The sequence below is a fragment of the Gavia stellata genome, chromosome 4, assembly GCF_030936135.1.
Source record: "Gavia stellata isolate bGavSte3 chromosome 4, bGavSte3.hap2, whole genome shotgun sequence".
Taxonomy (NCBI): domain Eukaryota; kingdom Metazoa; phylum Chordata; class Aves; order Gaviiformes; family Gaviidae; genus Gavia; species Gavia stellata.
The window spans coordinates 60,958,259-60,976,286 of NC_082597.1; the positions used below are offsets into that span (position 1 = coordinate 60,958,259).

Here is an 18,028-nt window from a genome sequence, read left to right on the forward strand (position 1 = left end):
ATAGCCTTCATAAATATTTCCCCTTTTGAAATGGGGGCTGGGAAAAGGAAAGAAAAATAAAACCACCACAAAACCAACCCCAAAACACAAGAACAACCCCACTCCCCCTGAAAATTTCAGTTCCATATTCCATTCAGCTCACTCAGAAGTGGGTATCCCAAGCCTCAGTTCCCAGAAAAAGTAGTACAAGGGATTTTGTGTTGTGCCTATGCGCAGCTTACACAGTGAAGTTACAATTTTTGTTAAGAGCTGGTTGGCACTATTTAGATACAGATAAAATGATCTGGGCATGATACTGTGGGATGATTTGTATGCAAGTATGCCTTTCTCCACAAATTAACTAAGGAAGCTTTCAAATATCTGAAACAGCAACAATTTAATGTTTCACAAGTGTCAGGACAGAATCAGAACAAGTTTTTAAGATGAAGAAAGTTTCATAAGTGAATGGAAAATATGCAGGATATAGGACAAAGCTCTTTCTGAAAACTAAAACCATATGCCATGTTTAAGTGTTTCAGTTACAAGATTCAAAAGTAGTAACTACAGGATATGTTAAGAACAAAACATAATGAAGTGTTGGCAGCTCTTTACAGATCTAACATCGCTTATCTCAGACCACACTTGTTTTGCAGCAAGTTTCATAGTATACAAATTAGAAAATGTCATAAAAAAAGGGGGATGACCAACATTTATGTTTTCAGAAACCGATTAGGAAGGGGTCGGTTGAGCATCACAAATATTACTATGCTCCGAACAGGTGACTTAAGAGTTCAGCAGTAGCACTATGGGGATACGTCTACAGTGGAAACTGTAGGGGAGCAGACCATACTAAGTTATTTGCTGCAGCTAGATTGCCTCTGATATCCAAGCTAGCTCATTTCTAGAGCTAACTGGTATCCTTAAACTACACTACATTCTATGCAATTAGCTTTTGACTGTAAAAAAAACAGTTAAAGTCTTCCATTTGTTGCATAAACTTACCTTATTACACCCTTGCAGCAGAATGGAGCTAAGCAGCTGGTGCAACTAACAAAAGGAGCAGATAATGCTATTTGCTGGGTTTTTGCTCTCCCCACTGCCCCAAATTCCCATGCTTATGAATACCATGCTACCAACATATACAATTACTGATATCAAATAAAGTTCCAAACTGCAGTTGAAGTATCAATCGCTCAGAGAGACTAGGCAGCTACTGTACCATAATTTACACATAGAATACTTTCAACACCCATGAATATAGGACTAAGTTTTAGACAAGTCATATGTTTTGATTTTTTTTAATTTCTAAAAAGTCTCCCTATATATCCTTCTTGTACAACCATAGCAACTGAAAAAGCTTACATGCTTTGAAGTTCTCTGTAGGAACACAATTTTTTAGAAAATACTGCATACACAACATTCACAGCCTTCTTCTATGGGCTTCCAAAGAGGTTACTTATTTGCAAAGTCAGTACGCACAGACAAAAAAGATCACCAACAGTTTCTATTTTAAGGCAATCTAGGTAGCTGTGTACTACAAGTGCATTTTGCCTCACACACTCCAGAGAACCTACAGATGTTCCCATTTGAGGTGTGTCAATGTTTGGAATCCATCAGTATACAATTTACTTGGACGATGTTTCTTTCCTTTTTTTTTTTAAGGCCTCATCTACCTTTTTTGTTTGTTTTATTTAAAAGTACTGTGTTTTACTCAAAAATCAAAATGCAAAGTATGAGAGAAGGATGTAGTGAAAAATTCCTTGCATTTGCTTAAACAGCAAGAAGCTAATCTGGCACATCATGGAGTTGAAACAACAGCTTTGCTAGTTCTTCAGTGGTTTCCAACTACACAAAGGAATTTCTTTCAAGTCAAGACAGTTGTGCTAGATGACCACAAACATCAGCCCAGTTTCTATTAAGCCCTCATTTTTTCTAGTGTCTAAGAAGTTTATTAGAAGCAAGTTTCCACTTGCAGGAGATAGATGCATATCATTAAATACACCTGAGATGGAGCAATCTTGTTTTCAGTAAAAATTGAAAAGGTTTCAGATATCCGGATTCATAGTCTAAAGCTCATTCTGAATGGCACTGAAATGACAGGACAGTTTTGTTTGGTTTTTTTTTTTTTAAACACAGCTTCACCTAGTAAAAAGATATTTTTTTCTAATAAGGCATTAAGTTAGTTTACTCTTTATGATCCCTTCTACCATGTTGTCAAACTTTCTGACTTCTATCTCCCACTCTCATTTCCAATTTCTGCACACCTCCAGTTCTATTTGCTCCAGTCCACACTGATTGAATGCAGTCACTGATAGTTTACAGGCTGCCTGCAAATACAGTTTCGTAACTGAAGCTATTCAGGTACATCCAACAATGCTGTTACACAGCTGAAGGATCCTTAGCAGGAAGATGTGGAAACCACTGAGAACAGTAAATGGCACCTCGTCATATTGATGGTACGGCAGAGATTATCAAGTTTCTGTGTTCACATTTTAGTCCAAAACTGCAAAAGACTTACAGTAAATGAATATTCAAATATGTATTATCCCTTTAGATACACTTACTCACTTCTATAGTTACCAAGTGTAACATTTCACCAGATACAAAGCTTCCATCTAGGCTCTAATAAACCTTCATACTCTGTGCTAGTCAAGCTTCTTCTGTCATTTTCAGATGAAATCGAGTTACTTGCACAGCTGCTTAGAAGATAAAGTGTCTAAGACACATGGCTTCTCATGGTCCAAATCTTAGCAGATTTTAATGCCACTGATGTAATATTCTGGAGAATCAAGTATGTCTTAGTTTTGGTTTTAGTCAGACTTATCCTTTTTCTTTCCTGTTAAAGGCACTTTACTTGCAACAGCAGATCCTACAGCTGTAACACCTCCAGCCACAGCAGAAACACTTCCTTTGACTAGCCCCACTCCCATTGAAGGCACAGATGTGACTGCTGTTTTGGTAATCTCCAAGCTCTTCCCTCCAATCCAAGCAACACCCCCAATTGTGGCACCAACAGCTCCCTTCGTGACACTGAAGAGGCCGCCAGTCACACGAGAAAGCATGCCAGGCTGCTGCTGTGGGTGGTCTTTTAATGAACCTAAGGGAGGAAACAACAAGCAGATCAATCACAATGCTATGATCAAAGCATTTTGAGAAGAAAAAGAAGTTACTCATAAGTATTTCCTTTTCTAGCCTAACAGCCGTTGCACATACTTTGCAGGTTACTTTTCTTGGATGCTCATACACCATCATAGTTCCAAGTAAGGAAAGATGCTTTGCTGCAGCGAGACATACCTCAATACTGTTTTTTAAAACACAAGTCCATACTAAGCCTATGAATATCAGGCATAAAGCTCCTAGACAGTCTTACATGATAAACTTTTGTTCTCTGTCTGTGTACACCATCACCTTCACAGACTCTGGAAAGTCTCATGGCCAAGTAAGTCTCAGCCTCATTTCTGGACTTTATTAATGGGGGGGGGGGGGGGGGGGGCAATGACACACCCTCCGGGTCCCCCCATTCTAATATTAAGAGTTAACCCATGGCAGGGGGCAAAAGCAGCAGCACTACTTTGTTGTTCAAATCTCCGAGGAAGGACTGGAAAAAGTTTCCTGGAGAAACAGAGCCAAAGGTTTATTTAAAAAAAAAATCTGTTCTTCAAAAAGAGCTCACCTTGACACAAAGTTGTTTCTTAATAATTACTGTTTCAAAGATGTGTTTACAAGGGTTGTGTGCAGGGGTCAGGAAAGAGGGAAAGAAAGTTACAAACGAGAGCAGTCAGAGGAGTCAAAAGAAGCGTGAGAAGGACAAAACTGATACCAACTCTTCACTGTATCACTCCCTTTCTTCATCACGTACACAAATTTAATTTTCTTCCAAAAAGGACTTTTCTGTAATTTGGATAAGGAAGGGGGGAAAAAACCCCAAGACAGTCCAATGGCCAAATAAGCTCATTAAATACCAAAAGTGGTCCCCCAAAGGCATTAACAATAGCAAGAGTTACAGGCTCCCAACAGAAGTTCCAATATGACGCACAAAACCAGATCTCAAACCATAGCATTTCTGCATGTTATTGACCACGTAAAGTTTTTTTTTCTTTTTAACGTTATGTTTAACCTGCACATTGCGCAGTTTCTTGCTATATGCTGTGTAAGTCAATTCCTATTTCATATTTATGGTTCAATTACATAGGCTCAAAATAATAGAAAGTATTAGAGTAATAGAAAGACTCCCAGATTTAGCCACTTAACCTTCCAATAGTTTAGTATTACTTCATATTTCTAAACATAGGCTTCCAAATCCTGAAGAGATACATGCACCTTGCCTCTAAAGGGAATTAAGACAACTCCAGGCCCCACTACTGCATAAGCATCACCTAATCTTCAAAGAAGAAACAGGAAAATGAAACAGTATGTTAATGTTGTATTTAAGCACACAAGAAAATATCACCCACCTATAAACCAGTAGCCCTGACACATGTTTGTCTGCAAGGTATTTTCAATGTGAACCTTGAGAAATCCCTGGTCTTCACAACAGTGTTGTATAAGTAAGCATTTTTTCAGCTCCTGTCTTGTCAATTCCTCACCAACCCCAAACACTTCTTAAAATGTTTCTGAGAGAAACATGGCAAGAGACAGACAGTTAACAGTAGTAGGATAAGAGTTCCACAGGTTTGGGGTTTGGTTTTTTTTCCAGCTACCTGTAGATAATATGGGATTTAATAGACATGTTTCCCTTTCTAAGGGAAAAACAACAGGGGGAACTAAGGAAAGAGCAAGTGGAACCACAGTGGGTAGTGCTAGGGAAGAAACAAACATGAAATAAAGATGTGAGGGAGTCAGCAGCAGAAAGAACATGCTTGGAAGAGGACAACAAGTCTAGAGAGGCAGGGGAAAAGAAAAAAAAAATTAAAAAAAAAAAATCAGACCTAGAGCCACCAGAGACCTATGTCCAGCCCCCGTCAACGCATTCACTCTGCACTGTGACATGCCTTAGGAGAACCAGCAGAACAGGTCTCTGCCTCCAGTGCCCTGACTGCTGACAACTCGCCTTCAGAGGACAGTTTCCAAGAGTCACCTCCCAGCACTCATCTACTACAAGATGAAAACTAGGGTGAACAACTTCCCATGCATCTCCAATGAGTTTGTGATAGTGCCAGGACTGACCCAGCACTCAGAATTCGTTAAGAAAGCATGAAGTTCGGAGCTCCTATGTGCATGTCCAGAATAATTAAAACAAAAGATGTCGTCTAAATGAAAGAAGTTCTTACAAGTTTGACAAAAAGAAAAAAGCATAGAGAGGAACAGTGCAGCTCAATGGAACAAAAAATATTAAAAATGCTTCCAGCTTACTCTAGTCTCTCTGATTTAAGAAATTGATATAGATAACAGAAAGGGTCATGGAAACTAGAAACATAAATGACAGCCTTTTACTTAACAGCAGAGTAATACCCTTGCTGGTTCATTCTAGGCCAGTAGCTTTCCACCTGTACATTTCCAGCAAAAATGCACTGCCAACACAAGCACACAGATCAGAATTGCTATTTACATACAGAAAGTCTTTAAAGAATCACACTCAGAGAGGAGTATATAGAGCCTGGTATAAAAATCCGTTGTCTAGGTATTATTTATTAGAGGATTCTTGCGACCAGACTTACACACCTTGTAAAAAATCTGGTCAGAAAGTACTTCACTTCCACCTAACTGGATCACCATTGTCAGGGTGAATGGGAGTAAAGTCTTACCACACTGAATTTTAAAAGCTGATTTCAGTAAATCAGACCTGATATTAGCAAGAAAGGACCCATCATAGCTAACTTAAAACATATCAAGAGAGAAACAAACAAACAAAAGTAATCTTGACATGCTTTTCCTCACATTACTTCAGGTAGCCAATCCTTTGACATCATCTACTCTATTCCACAAGTATAAATACTGACTGTGAGTTGGTGCATTAATAGCTTCTGGTGATGGCTGACACATTCGCATTTCATTCCTGTTTGAATTGTCCATTACATCTAGTAAATGCCCACAGCTGCGAGGAGTTTTTATTGCCAGTTGATTTCTATTCTAGAATATGCATTCCTGGTCTCCTTGTTTCTAACCAGTGTGAGAAAGAAGGTAAACCAGATCATTCCTAAATCTAGGGAGAAAATGACACAAGTTCCCTGTTCAGGGGTTGGCTCTACCATGCTACCTTGCAGCCAGCTTCCTGCTGAAAAGAGTCCAACAGCAAACAAGAGTTTGAATGAATGTAGGTTGTACAGGTTGGTGCCACTTGCAAAGCAGAAAATAAAGCATTTAAATAGCACTACTCATAGAAAGCATGAGCACAAAAGCTTCTTCTACATACGTATTTCTCTAAGCCTTTGGGCACCAGGCTTGTCGAGTGTGATCTGGACAAACTGGAACTATTTATATCTTTACTAAAAACCTGCAAATTGGTTTTGGAACTGAGCCTTTCTTCTAAGGATTTTTTTGGGCAGCCTGTTCAGAGAGACGACCTTCTTGCCAACATTGAACTGGTAGCCTTCCATCCACATTTGGCCATCTTTCTATGATGGTGTAAGCATATCACATATGAAAGCCTTGTATGGCATTTAAAACAGGGATGTTCTTCAAGGGTATTCCAACATCTCAACTAAACTCACAAGGCTTGAAGAGTGCACGTGAAACAGAATCAAAAGGAAAAAGCCTCTTCAAGGATGGGATTTCCATTAAGATGAGCTGTGTTTCATTCTACTCCCTCTAACTACACCAGCTTTCTCCATTTATTTAGACTTCATTTCAAACTGGTTATTGTCATACTGAAAGAAGATACTGTGCAGAAGAAAGTAAGTCTCAATTGGTCACAAATTTTAAATAAAACCTTGCAATACCTAGTGATGATCAGACTCTACTGTTATGCTCTGAATCTGGACAACCTACTGAATATTCCAGGAAGATAAAGAATGCCCACTTGTTTCACTGCTTTCCTCAAGAAAGAATCGGTTGTAATTTATCAGTCAGACCACTGATCACTTTCTATACACGAGGTTTAACGTGTATAAAACATAACTCAATCTTTAAGGCAAAAAAAGGCACCTTAAAAATTAGACTTGAAGGTAACACACATAGGGCATAGTTTCCAACCTGGAATTTGCTTTCAGAAATGCTTCTGGGATATTTACAACCCTGTAAGAGCTTAAAAAATATTTTTGTCCTCACACCATGATACTGTAACAAGTATAGTAGAGCTTATGAACCACTATGCCATGAAAATCTATTTCTCCCTATCTTCTCATCTTCTTGTACTTGTGTCTCCTGTCTAACAGTTGTTAAGAATAGAGTGAGCTATTCCACTTCAATCTCTTCCGCTACTATTAGTGGATAATACTCTTGTTCCAGTGAAGTAAATTGTTCAGTTATACACCATATAAAAGCTGAGGAAAAAAAAACCCCAACAAACAAACAGAGCTTTAAAGGGCCATTATTGAATAGCAATGAAACGAGAGGAAATCGGGACTCACTGACCTCTACATCTGACACATTTCATCTTAAAGCAAGAGAAGACAGAACACAGACAACCTATGAGCCAAGAATGGCTTCTGATGCAGTATGCTTCCAGGCACACTGTACAAACAGGACTCTTCACAGTCTTGCCCTTCCACAGTCCGGAAGGTAACTCTGCTCATTTGCAACTGCATTTTCTCTGCAGATCTAATAACCAATTTAAGATCCATTTGGTTCAGGAGACCAAGATGCCACTGCATTAATAAAGTCAAGTGTTTGTTTTTATGAAACCATGAGATTAAGTCAATAGCTAACAACCACAGTTAACTGTATGATGGAAAAGGGTCTCCAAAAGTAGTAATAAAGTTCCATATCTTTTTAAACACATTTGTTTAAAAGCAAGGTGCCCAGAAGTGAAGCTGGGCTCTTTCCATCTCACATAATGAACAGCAGAAATAAAAATGAACAGCAGAAATAAATACCCACTAGACCAATTCACAGCTCTGGAAACTAATCTGCAAATTATGGCCTGGAGTATCTGCCTATCTTCTCTATAATTTATCAGTGCAGTTGTTTACTGAGTTATATTCAGTGGACTTATCATAATCAGGAAAATGCTGAAGTGAACAATAATCCAGGCCCATCCCATGCCAGGGTTGGCTTGCTTACTGTTACTTAAATAAAGTTTTCAGCTTGCAGATCCTTTTTTTTTTTTTCCAGAGAGAACTGAACTTCTGATGAATTTCTATGAATTTACTTCATATTATGAAAACCAATACATACCTTCTGGTCGTTCATCATGAAGGTATGATGGGACTTCCTGTTGATTTTTGTCTGTTTGATTCATTATTGCCTAAAAAAGAAATTCACATATGCTATACATCTTTTCTGGCAAAGCATAAATGTAATCGATTACTCCAAAATTCATGTAGCTTAAGTTCCACAGAAAAGGAACTTCTTTTTCATTACTAGATAAGCTAGCAGCTCCTGCCAAACTACTGCTCTTTTTATTATCACACCGTGCTTTTGCATTCTTCAGACTCAATACTTGAAAAAGGAGCCCTCCACCAGGTCAGCAGGCTTGGTAAGAGTTGCTACTCCACACCAAGTGCATCTCAAACCTAAAAAGCAATCAGGAAGAAAACCAGTACGAAAAGAAAACAGCCACTGCCATATAACAGCTTACATTCATGTACTAAAAAAGAAAAGCCTAGTGATCACAGAGGTGGTGGGCACTAGAAAAACAACAGCAGCATGCCTACAAGATCTGTTAGTACCTGAAAAGCAGTAGTTTAGAGAAACAAGTCCATGCAGCAGAATTTGAATAAATGCCATGAAAACAAGATGGAAGAATTGTAATGGAAACACTCTATTTATCATGGAGCAGTATTGCATACACAGTGTGGTGATAGCAGCAGAACTAGACTGTTTTAACTCTACACAAGCTTTCCAATGAAAACATTTCAGAAAGAAAATTTTTTTACACCAAAAGCTGTTTACTAGAGCAGTTCTAGAGCAGCAGTCCCTGACACTAAGGGGAAGGGCAGGAGAAAGCTCAAATCAGCAGCTCTGCTTACTACATGTTCCCTTCGGAGGGGAAGAAAGCAAGATCTAGTCCAGGTTTCTCTCCTGCTTTCCTCTCCCACCAAAGTATGCCTTGGTGTTAAGTTCTGCCTCCTGCCCTGAGCCCTCCTGCCAATCCTGTTTTCCCTCCTCAGCAGGCACTGAGGTGAAAGGAGAAAGAAAAACAAGGTGCATTCTACCACTCAGCATCCTTCTATCTTCTTGCCAGTGACCCCTTAGTTCCCTTCTCCCTGCACATATACACAAGCCTTTAAATCATTTGATTTCTTCTAGGAGTCACCAACCATCAAAAAAATAATTCCAGCCTCACTTGCCGTGCCCAGATGTCTCCATACCTCCTGGGGTGAAAAAACAATGGCTGGGATCTGAAGAAGGCATGAGGAGGCAGAAGAAGAACTTGAGGGTGGGAAGACTCACCTAGAAAACAACAGCTAAAACCCTCTAGTGTAATTATGAAGTCAAAAGATCATAGTAAAAACTGGCACCCACACACTAAATGGTAGATCTTTGGGTGTGAAGCAGGCCCAAATTGAGTATTAGAGAGTCCTCACAATCAGCACTAAGGGTTATCAGTTCACGACTCAGAAAACATGGGTACCTTTCTTTACACAAGAAGCTGAACAGGAAAGCAAGCAAAAAAACCTACTACCAGGATGGCTGATTTGATGGCAATGCTGAACAAGTATCTCTCAAAAGCCAGAAACACAAACATGGCAGCTAAGAAATAGGAAAGTGAGTAGCAACACATCAAGATGGAAGACTAAAAACATGAAACATAAGAGGCAATTTGAAAAAGTATCAGTTAGAATTCCTTATTCTTTTATTTTATCACAGGTCAGTAAGTCAAGGGGGCAAAAAAAAGAGCCCAATCGATCACATGGAACAACTGAAGGCGATCAGGTTCTGAGAAAGGACTGGATTCAGATACTAGGTGATTTATTTGCATTCATCTAATGCAAGCTGAAAGAAATACAAAGATTTCATCCTCACTGTGTGAAGTTACCTGTAGGTTGTTGCTTTTTTCTAACCTGAAACAAAAATATCAAGCACTATAAGAAAGAAGGCAGACACTGTAAGAAACTGAGAGGCCTGACATTATTTTACCAAAACATCTGTACAAAGCTGAAGTAACTGTGTTTTCTACTTAACATGTGGCCATTTTGTTCATTAAGATGATTACTGTATCAGGAATTTGGAAGGAGATTTGTTTGTTACATTAGGGAAGGTCCTAAAAAAAAATAAAATCACAACCTAGCAAGCCTTATTTCAAACATAGGAATAAAAAAGTCACCAAAATAGTTTTAAAGCAGACTCAAGGGAAACACAAATTAATTAAGCCAAAGATAAGTTAATTTTTATAAAGAACTACCTCCACTAATATATTCATACCTAGCCTGCATGTAACTCACAAAAGAAACCCAGATGCTTGTTTGAGCTTCCAAAAAGTTTCTGTCAACAATTCCTCATAAGAGGCTCAGAAGAGTTATTTAATCTTATGAGGAAAGACAAAATACTGTCAGAGGGAAGTTGGAGTAAGTCACCAGTTTTGAACATGGCAGAACACTAGAAAGTGTCACAAGGGTCCACACAAGTTTTAATATTTACCACTATTAAGAAGGTATTGGACACCACAGCACTGACAGCAGATGCAGCCCCGATGAAGTACCAAGGCTCTCTTGCGCTAGGCATCATACAAATATTTAATTAAGACAAGACCTGTCCAATGGAAAGAATCAGAATAAGACTGGCAAACAGCGCAGGGAAAAGATGCCTTTGCAACTCTCTAATCTAGGTTGGGCCACTGTCAGATTTGCTTGCAGTTCCTGCAAAGCAAAATGAGCAAAGCAATGTATTGGCAGGGGAGTTTCACAGCAGAGTTTCTAGTTTAATGATAAAGTATTGAAAAAAAATATAGAAAAAAAAAAATCACAGTGCTACGTAAAAAACAATCACAAGATTAGGTATTCCCTCCCCCGCTACCTTCCCCAGAACCTCAAGGTTATGTAATTCTTGACCACAGCTACTTTTAAAAGGTTAGACAGGAATATTACACAATTTACCACTCACATGCAATGATTTAACGCACTTAGAAGTCCCTATAAACCACAGAAATACCTTACTCTCTTACAACTACATGGACCACAGTGGTCTTTCTTCTACAGCTCAGGCACCAGTAACCTGCTGCTATCAGACCCCAGAAGCCTATGGAGTCCTATGTGGGCCTGAGAAGAGCAGCTAAAGGAAAATAAGTCACTGTTAGTAGGACTGAATTTGTTCTACACAGAAAGGGGCCTTCAGGGGTCTGCAGATCAGAAAGTTGAAGACTAATGTATGATGTGTTGTTCTACAAGTGCCTGGAAGCACTCCAGGGATGCTCCAAGAGATGTGCCTAACCAGCTTGTGCTAGTTTTTAACTCGCTGTTCTCCTACTGCATCATTGCAAGTGAAAACAGAATCACACAGCCATCAGAAAGAGCTCACGACTTGACTCAAAACCATACTTGGTACACAAGAGAGCTCACAAAGCACAATTCAAAGTCCTTTTGTTTTTCTGTAGAAGCTCTCCAGTGAATCACAGAATCAAGACCGAGATCCAACAAAGGACTTAAGCAGAAAATTTTAAGATACCTACCTAGGTTACAGCCTGCGTCATGCATCCTTGTAGTCAATTTAACACATCAGGAGACTTAAGAGCCTCTGAAAAGTGATCCAAAATCCTGTGTGCTAAACAGGGTGTAGCGTATCTGGTGAACAGGAAATACTAAACACAGGAACATGTCTTAAACCTGGCTCCCCGCCAGAGATTTCAGGTGAGTATTTCTATTGACTGGAGGTCAAAGGCCTGGAATAACTGCTTGGTGGCAGATGACTTCATCCAGTCTTCAGCCAAAGAGGGCAGGAATATAATTTTTTTTTCCCCCCAAAAAAATTGGGAGTTAGAAAAGCAGAAACCACTCAGTATCTTTTATGTAACACCATCAAGGTGAAAGCATTCACTTACAGTTCAACGCCTCCTTTGTCTAATAAGATCCAAGCTTGTATGTCCCACGTTGCAGGAGTCCCCTGGTCACCAGACTGTAGTGTATCCTAAGGGAGGTTCCTCTTCACCCTCCCTGCTGAAGGTGTGTCCCCACAAAGAGGAAGAAAGCAAAATTCATGAGACCTAACAGAGATTACAACTCAGCTAACACATAAGGCACCAATCTGGAGGTGCAAGGATAAGACTTTTGTGCAGAGAACTAGGTTATTCAGAGACGGTATTAAGGAACTTTAAGTTGGAAGCTGCAGATTCAAAGTCCCCTATTAATCATTAGTCATAATTCTTACAGGTATTGCAAGTGCATGCAACAAGGCAAAGATTTATCAGAAGCCTGAACTTTGGAACTTTTCTGATACATTTTTCAGAATCTTCTTCAAAGTATGCTAAGAGTGGCCAAAAAAAAAGGGAAAAAGAAAGCAAGCAAATAGATCTTTCATCGGCATTTTAATCCTGTGATGCCAAATTCACAGTGTCTTATGTCACTGGGGAAAAGCCTCCAGCTTCATTTACCACCTGCATTAAATGATCACATGGAATGAGGTGGGATCTCCAAGTCCTGGCAGAACTCATACGGACATTCATGAAGCTGACATCTAGCGTATCAGTGCCACTGTCCACTCTCCTCCTTCATTTGTGCAGATGAATATGTAAGCTTTGTATTTTCTTATGTTAAGAGATGGAAGCAAACACAGATCTTAAAAGAGATTTCAAACAGGGACACATGTAAACTACTTTCTGGGGTTTTTTTTCCTGTGCACTTACGAGGGTGCTAGTTATTCAAGAGATAAGGGATAACTTCTCATCTTCCTTAACAACACATTAAAATATGTATCAACCTTCATGCTAAAAAAAATTTTTAAAATAAAAATTGAAGTCACTCTTTCAACTGGTTTTAAAGAAGAAAACACACTTTCATATTGTCAGAATACGAAATACATAGGAAGCTTCAAAGTTTTACACAGTAGTAAAGAAAGAAGTGGTTTAGAAGAGGATTTTTAATTCAAAAACTATTTATAACATTAACACTGTTATAGGACCCTGAATAAAAGCACTAGGAAGCTCTGAAGGTAATGGTACAGCCACATATACATTCACATCAAAGCTGATTAAAATAAAACTTTCTCACCAAATATATTCCTTCGTGAAGATGTCTAGTTAGTTGTTTCCACAAAAGTATTCTGCATACACCTACAAGAAAAGTAGAAGGTTAATGACATCTTATGGAACAGCGCTACTGTCACATACCTGTGAAGGGAGTATGGTGGGAATCATAAACGCAAAGTCCCACGGTAGGGGAGGAGCACACTCGGCATGGCCTTAAGATGCCAAAATTTTATGAGATTTATCTCACCAAAACACCAATTCCTTCTGTGTTCTTGGGCAATGGAGATAATTTTACTTGCTCCATATGCTGTCATGAGGATTACTACGAAGTGTGGTAGTCAATGTTAAGACACAACCTCTCCTTAATGAGGCTGCAGTTCTTGGACAGCAATTTGTGTAGAATTTTAGCCTTCCATTGAGAAATGGGCTCTAACCATTATAGATGTGTGTGCAAATTTCCGAGCTTCAGATGATGCTCTTGATGTCTTTCTGACTTTACAGACAAAAAGCCCTACTGTTTCAGCACAGTGAACCTGGCCCAAGCAGCAGCCAGTAAGAACTGGCTTGTTTCAATGCCACTACTCAGATACTTGCGGGCAGCAACGGAACTACCCAAGGATGGGGCCAATTTCAGTTGGCAGCATAACACTGCTCCAGAAAGCTGCAGCAGCAGGCAGCACTGGAACTATTCACCTGACAGAACTGCAAACAAACTGATCACCTCATCTTAGTCCACCATGAAAAAATTATCTTCCTTCTGCCCACCAGCTATGCAGTTACAAAGCCTGGCTACAGAGCTCAGGGAAAACAAAACCACCCTTGCCATGTGCATGGCTCTCCTTCCCCTCTTTCAGTGGCTGCAGCACATTGTTAAGTGAACCCGATGCCTTTCATGTACATGAAAAAAAATTTATTTTTAGGGATGATACTTTAAGAAATAAATTTTCGAAAGAGTAACAGTGCTCTGCTCTCCAAATTAAACAAGGAAATAAGTATGAAGCCAAAAAGGTAATCCCACCCATGCCTGCTCTTCACGGTACTGCTTTAAGCTACACAAATGACCCCTGACTATTAGCTTCCCTGCTTTACACCTTGGATTAGAGCTTGTAACATGTTAGGAAAAAAGAGTGCTTAATGGTGTTAGTTCTCTCAGACATAACCCTCAGAGCAGAGCCGATATGGAAATGTGTTTTTCAGTTAGTTAATTGAAGGGAGACATTTGACTGAGCTTCTGCAAGAAGAAAAAGTTGACACTAACAGCGCTGAAGTAAAAAAACAAATCCAGGCACGTAGAAAGCATGTAGCTAAAAACCAAGAGCATAGCTGACATTTCAACAAGCCTTCTGTTTAAAAGCCAAGTTTCAAAATTCAGATTTATATACGAAGCGGGACCAGCTTGGAAGCGAGCATTTCCGTTTCAGAGGACAAAAAGACACAGTTTTCAGGGAAAGACTACAGCAAGTTGATCAGAAGTTTCCAGGTGTGAACCACAGCTTACTTTTAAACCAGTAGCAGGATGGGCTACAAACACCCCCCATCCCCAAAAGACACCAAGTCTGCCATAAGAGATATAAACAACAGGCTCAGAGCACACAGGGTTCAGCACACAGCTGGGAAGGTAAAGCAACATATCTGTATTAAAAACAAATACATGCCACAATTAAAGGCAAAAAAGGAGACATAGCTCCTGAAAAAAAACCCAAAAAACAAACCCTTAAATCTGCACAGGACATTACAGCATCGTATCAGCCTATAAGAGAAACCAGCATTTCTCCATCACCCTCAACTAAAGTACAGACCACGCTGCAGAAGAGGCTCTAGGGAACATCTGATGTTGGCAATCAAATTTCCTCCAAAGCAAGGATTCGCAAGATACCAAATCAAAGTCGGCAGGAGCCCGAATTCCCCTTTTCCAGTCCTCCAAAACTGGTTTCTAGATATTAAATGGTAAATTCCAGTAAGGCACAGTTTCAGAAACACCAAGGACTTGCTCCATTATACCAGTCCTGTCAGCCTCCACCTCCTGCTAGCTCAGCTTTCCAAAGCAGAGCCTTCTCCATTTCTTCTAATGCTTTCCCAATGCCCCAGCTCCACACCTGACTCAGCTCTCCTTTTCCACAAGGCCTACAAAGACAAATCCTGACAGCGCCTAACAGCCAGAGCAATAAAGCAGCTGCTGAACTTCCTTGCCACCCCTGCTAATGAAATAATGAACTTTCTGCCTAGCATCCACCACCTATTTGTTGGCTCCTGCCTGACATTTAGACCTGTTCACTTGCCGGACAAGGACCACCTTTCGGTTTGCACTTTTGCAACACAGTCCACTTCTGTACTGAGAAGGCAACACCAACTTTACTGAATGTTTAACCACAGGTTAACAGAAAGCTTTAAAAAGAAAGCCTGGATAGTATTTACTGAGCGGTCTTAAAATCGATGTGCATACAAACCAGTATTTGTGTACTAAATTAAGCTATCTTAATTAGCTGACACACTGAAGCAGGCTACGTGCACTCAGTATTTATCTTCCCTATGGAGTGACATCCTGATTCAGACTTCTTGTTTTCAGCCCAGTTAAATGAGCAGAAGGAAGCATTTAATCGCATCCGCAGAGGCTGTCTATGAGCTTCGCACAATGACCAGAACCAGCTGCACAGCTAAAGTCACTTAGATTTATTTTCAGGCCACACCGCAGAGATGTCTAGGCTAGGCGAATGCCGAAAGCTGAGCTGCTCCCAAACAGTTTACAAAAAACTCTTCCACATTCTGCTCCATCAAGTTGGACTTGAGAGAAATGGATGAAATAAAGAGCAGGTTACTACAGGAAACATCTGAGTACAGCGAAGTTCAAAAAGAAAAAGAGAAAACCCGAAACAAAGCTTCTCCCGGCACGGGGAAGTTCGCGGGGGAGAAGACGACCAGCCAGGAGCGAGGCCAAGACGAGCACGGCTTCCTCAGCTGCCCTCCCGGGGAGGCGGGAGGCGCTCCGCCACGAACACGGAGAGCGCGGCGCCCGGCCCAGGAAGGGCGGCAGCGGCGAGGACGCGGCAGCCGCCCCCGAGCCCGACCCCCATCCCGCACCCGACGAGGCGCCGACTCCGGCCGGTCGAGGCTCCGCACCCCCCCGTAGGGCGGCCCAAGGCTCCGCAGCCGCCGCCACATCCTCCCCTCGCAGCTACCTGCCTCCCCGGCGGAACTCGGGAGGCGGCCCGGCAGCGACCCCCGCCCGCCTTCCCCGCCGCGGGCACCGCCGGGCACCTCGGCGCAGGGCGGCGGCACTGACGTGGCAGCCAAGGCCGCGGAGGAGCCGCCACAGCCGGCCCGGCCCTCCCTCTCTCACGCCCCCCGGTGCCGCGGCAGGAAGCACAAAGGCGGGCAGGCTGCGCCCGCCCCGGGCCGCCGGCGCGGCGGGAGGCGCCGGGGGCAGGTGGCGGCGGCGGCCCCGCTCCCTCGGGCCCGCCTCTCCCTCCGGCGGCTCCGCCGGGGCGCGCTGGGCCCCCTCCCGCCTCCTCCCCCAGAAGTTTCCCTTCCTCCGCGGGGAGGGAAAGAGGGGAGGCAGGAAGGGCGCTCGGGCAGCCGCCCGCCCGCCGGACTCCCCGGCGAACGGCGGAGCGGGGCCGGGGCGCGACGGCAGTGGCCTCTCAGCCCTCACTCACCGCACAGCAGGCTCGGCTCGGCTCCGCCGCAGACTTTACTCCTGCGCCTTTCCCCGCTGCCGACGTGGCGCCCGCCCCGTCGGCGCCCGCAGACCCCGCCCCAGCGCCCGGCGCGGCGCGGCCCCCTCGGCAGCCGAGGGGCGCGCAGGCGCCGCTGCTCCCGCCCCCTTCCCGCTCCGGGGCTGGCGGGGGGCCCCGCGGCGTCCCCCCTCCGGCCTCCTCCTCCGGCGCGACACGTTCCTGCCGGCCGCCCTCGGAGGGGCCGGGCAGCCCCCGAGGGCCTACGCGAGCCCCGGCCCGATCGTCATGGCCTTTGCGGGCCCGCGGACACCTTCCTGCCCCGGGGAGCGTGGCAGGCCTGGTCCAGCCACGCAGGGCTGGGCCCCCGCGAAGGGCCCGTGTGGCTCCTACTTTGAGCGGGGCCTCTGTGGCTGCGGGGCCGGGGCACCGAGGTGGAGGAAGATGCCGGATAGCGGTAGGGCAGAGGAGAGGAGAAAAGGGATGGCAGCCTTGCTGTCGCTGACCGAGATGCTGCGGGGTGCAGGAGTTTGGCTTGTGGCACTCGGTTGGGCTGGGGAGCGCCTCGGCCGTGAGGCCCGAGAGGTCGGGATGAATAGATGGGCCCTTGGGGCGCCTTGGCCCTGCTGTCAGCAGAAAGGGCAGGCCACAGAAGCTCTCTGCAACGAGGAGCAGCACTGTCCTGCGAAGAGCACCGCCCAGGTGTGAAGCCGCTACGCTAATCCAAAGGATCTGGGTTTACATTAAGCAGCATTTATATTGCACCCATTATCCCAGCTATTATCTGAGTGAGTGGAGCTACTCACGTGCAACCTGTAGGGAATAAAGTTGTAGTCATGATGGTTTAAGGGCATGGCTTTCTAGGTAACTACACCAACATGGATAGTTGGGGAAGGACAGGTTTTCTGGTGTTTGTGCCCTTCTTTGGGACCTCTCCATGTGCATCTCTAAGGATCTTTGGGGATGAACAGTGACTTTCAAGTTTGTTAGACAAGGAAGTGTTGGATGGCCATGGGAGAGAGGGAAGTCCCAGGTAACGTGAATGCAAGTTTAGAAACAGAACTCTTCTCAGCAGCATAGGAATACCAAATACCCCATGACATGCTTCACAAGATTAAACAAAGTTGCATAGCCAAGTACCACCCCTGCGTCCTCTGCC

The 18,028-nt window shown here is 43.0% G+C and overlaps 1 protein-coding gene across 3 annotated transcripts; it reads right to left on the minus strand.

Annotated features, from left to right (window-relative positions):
* Positions 1–357: 357 nt before the first annotated feature.
* On the minus strand, positions 358–16,891 carry TMEM263 (transmembrane protein 263). Of its 3 annotated transcripts, XM_059816498.1 has the most exons (5): positions 16,852–16,891; positions 13,221–13,282; positions 12,056–12,170; positions 8,254–8,323; positions 358–3,076 (listed from the first exon to the last, which is right to left on the minus strand). In XM_059816498.1, the coding sequence occupies exons 4-5, from the start codon at positions 8,315–8,317 to the stop codon at positions 2,790–2,792; spliced, it is 351 nt and encodes a 116-aa protein (XP_059672481.1). In that variant the 5' UTR covers positions 8,318–8,323; positions 12,056–12,170; positions 13,221–13,282; positions 16,852–16,891; the 3' UTR covers positions 358–2,789. The 3 variants fall into 3 exon arrangements, with proteins under 3 accessions (XP_059672481.1, XP_059672483.1, XP_059672482.1); XM_059816500.1 differs by lacking the exon at positions 12,056–12,170; XM_059816499.1 differs by lacking the exon at positions 16,852–16,891 and having other exon boundaries at positions 13,221–13,298.
* Between the last annotated feature and the right edge of the window lie 1,137 nt (positions 16,892–18,028).

Coding starts and splice junctions, on each gene's coding strand:
- TMEM263 (XM_059816500.1), bottom strand. CDS start 8,317: ATGAATCAAACAGACAAAAATCAACAGGAAGTCCCATCATACCTTCAT. Junction 3,077..8,253: donor TCATGATGAACGACCAGAAG/GTATGTATTGGT, acceptor TTCCTCCCTTAG/GTTCATTAAAAGACCACCCA.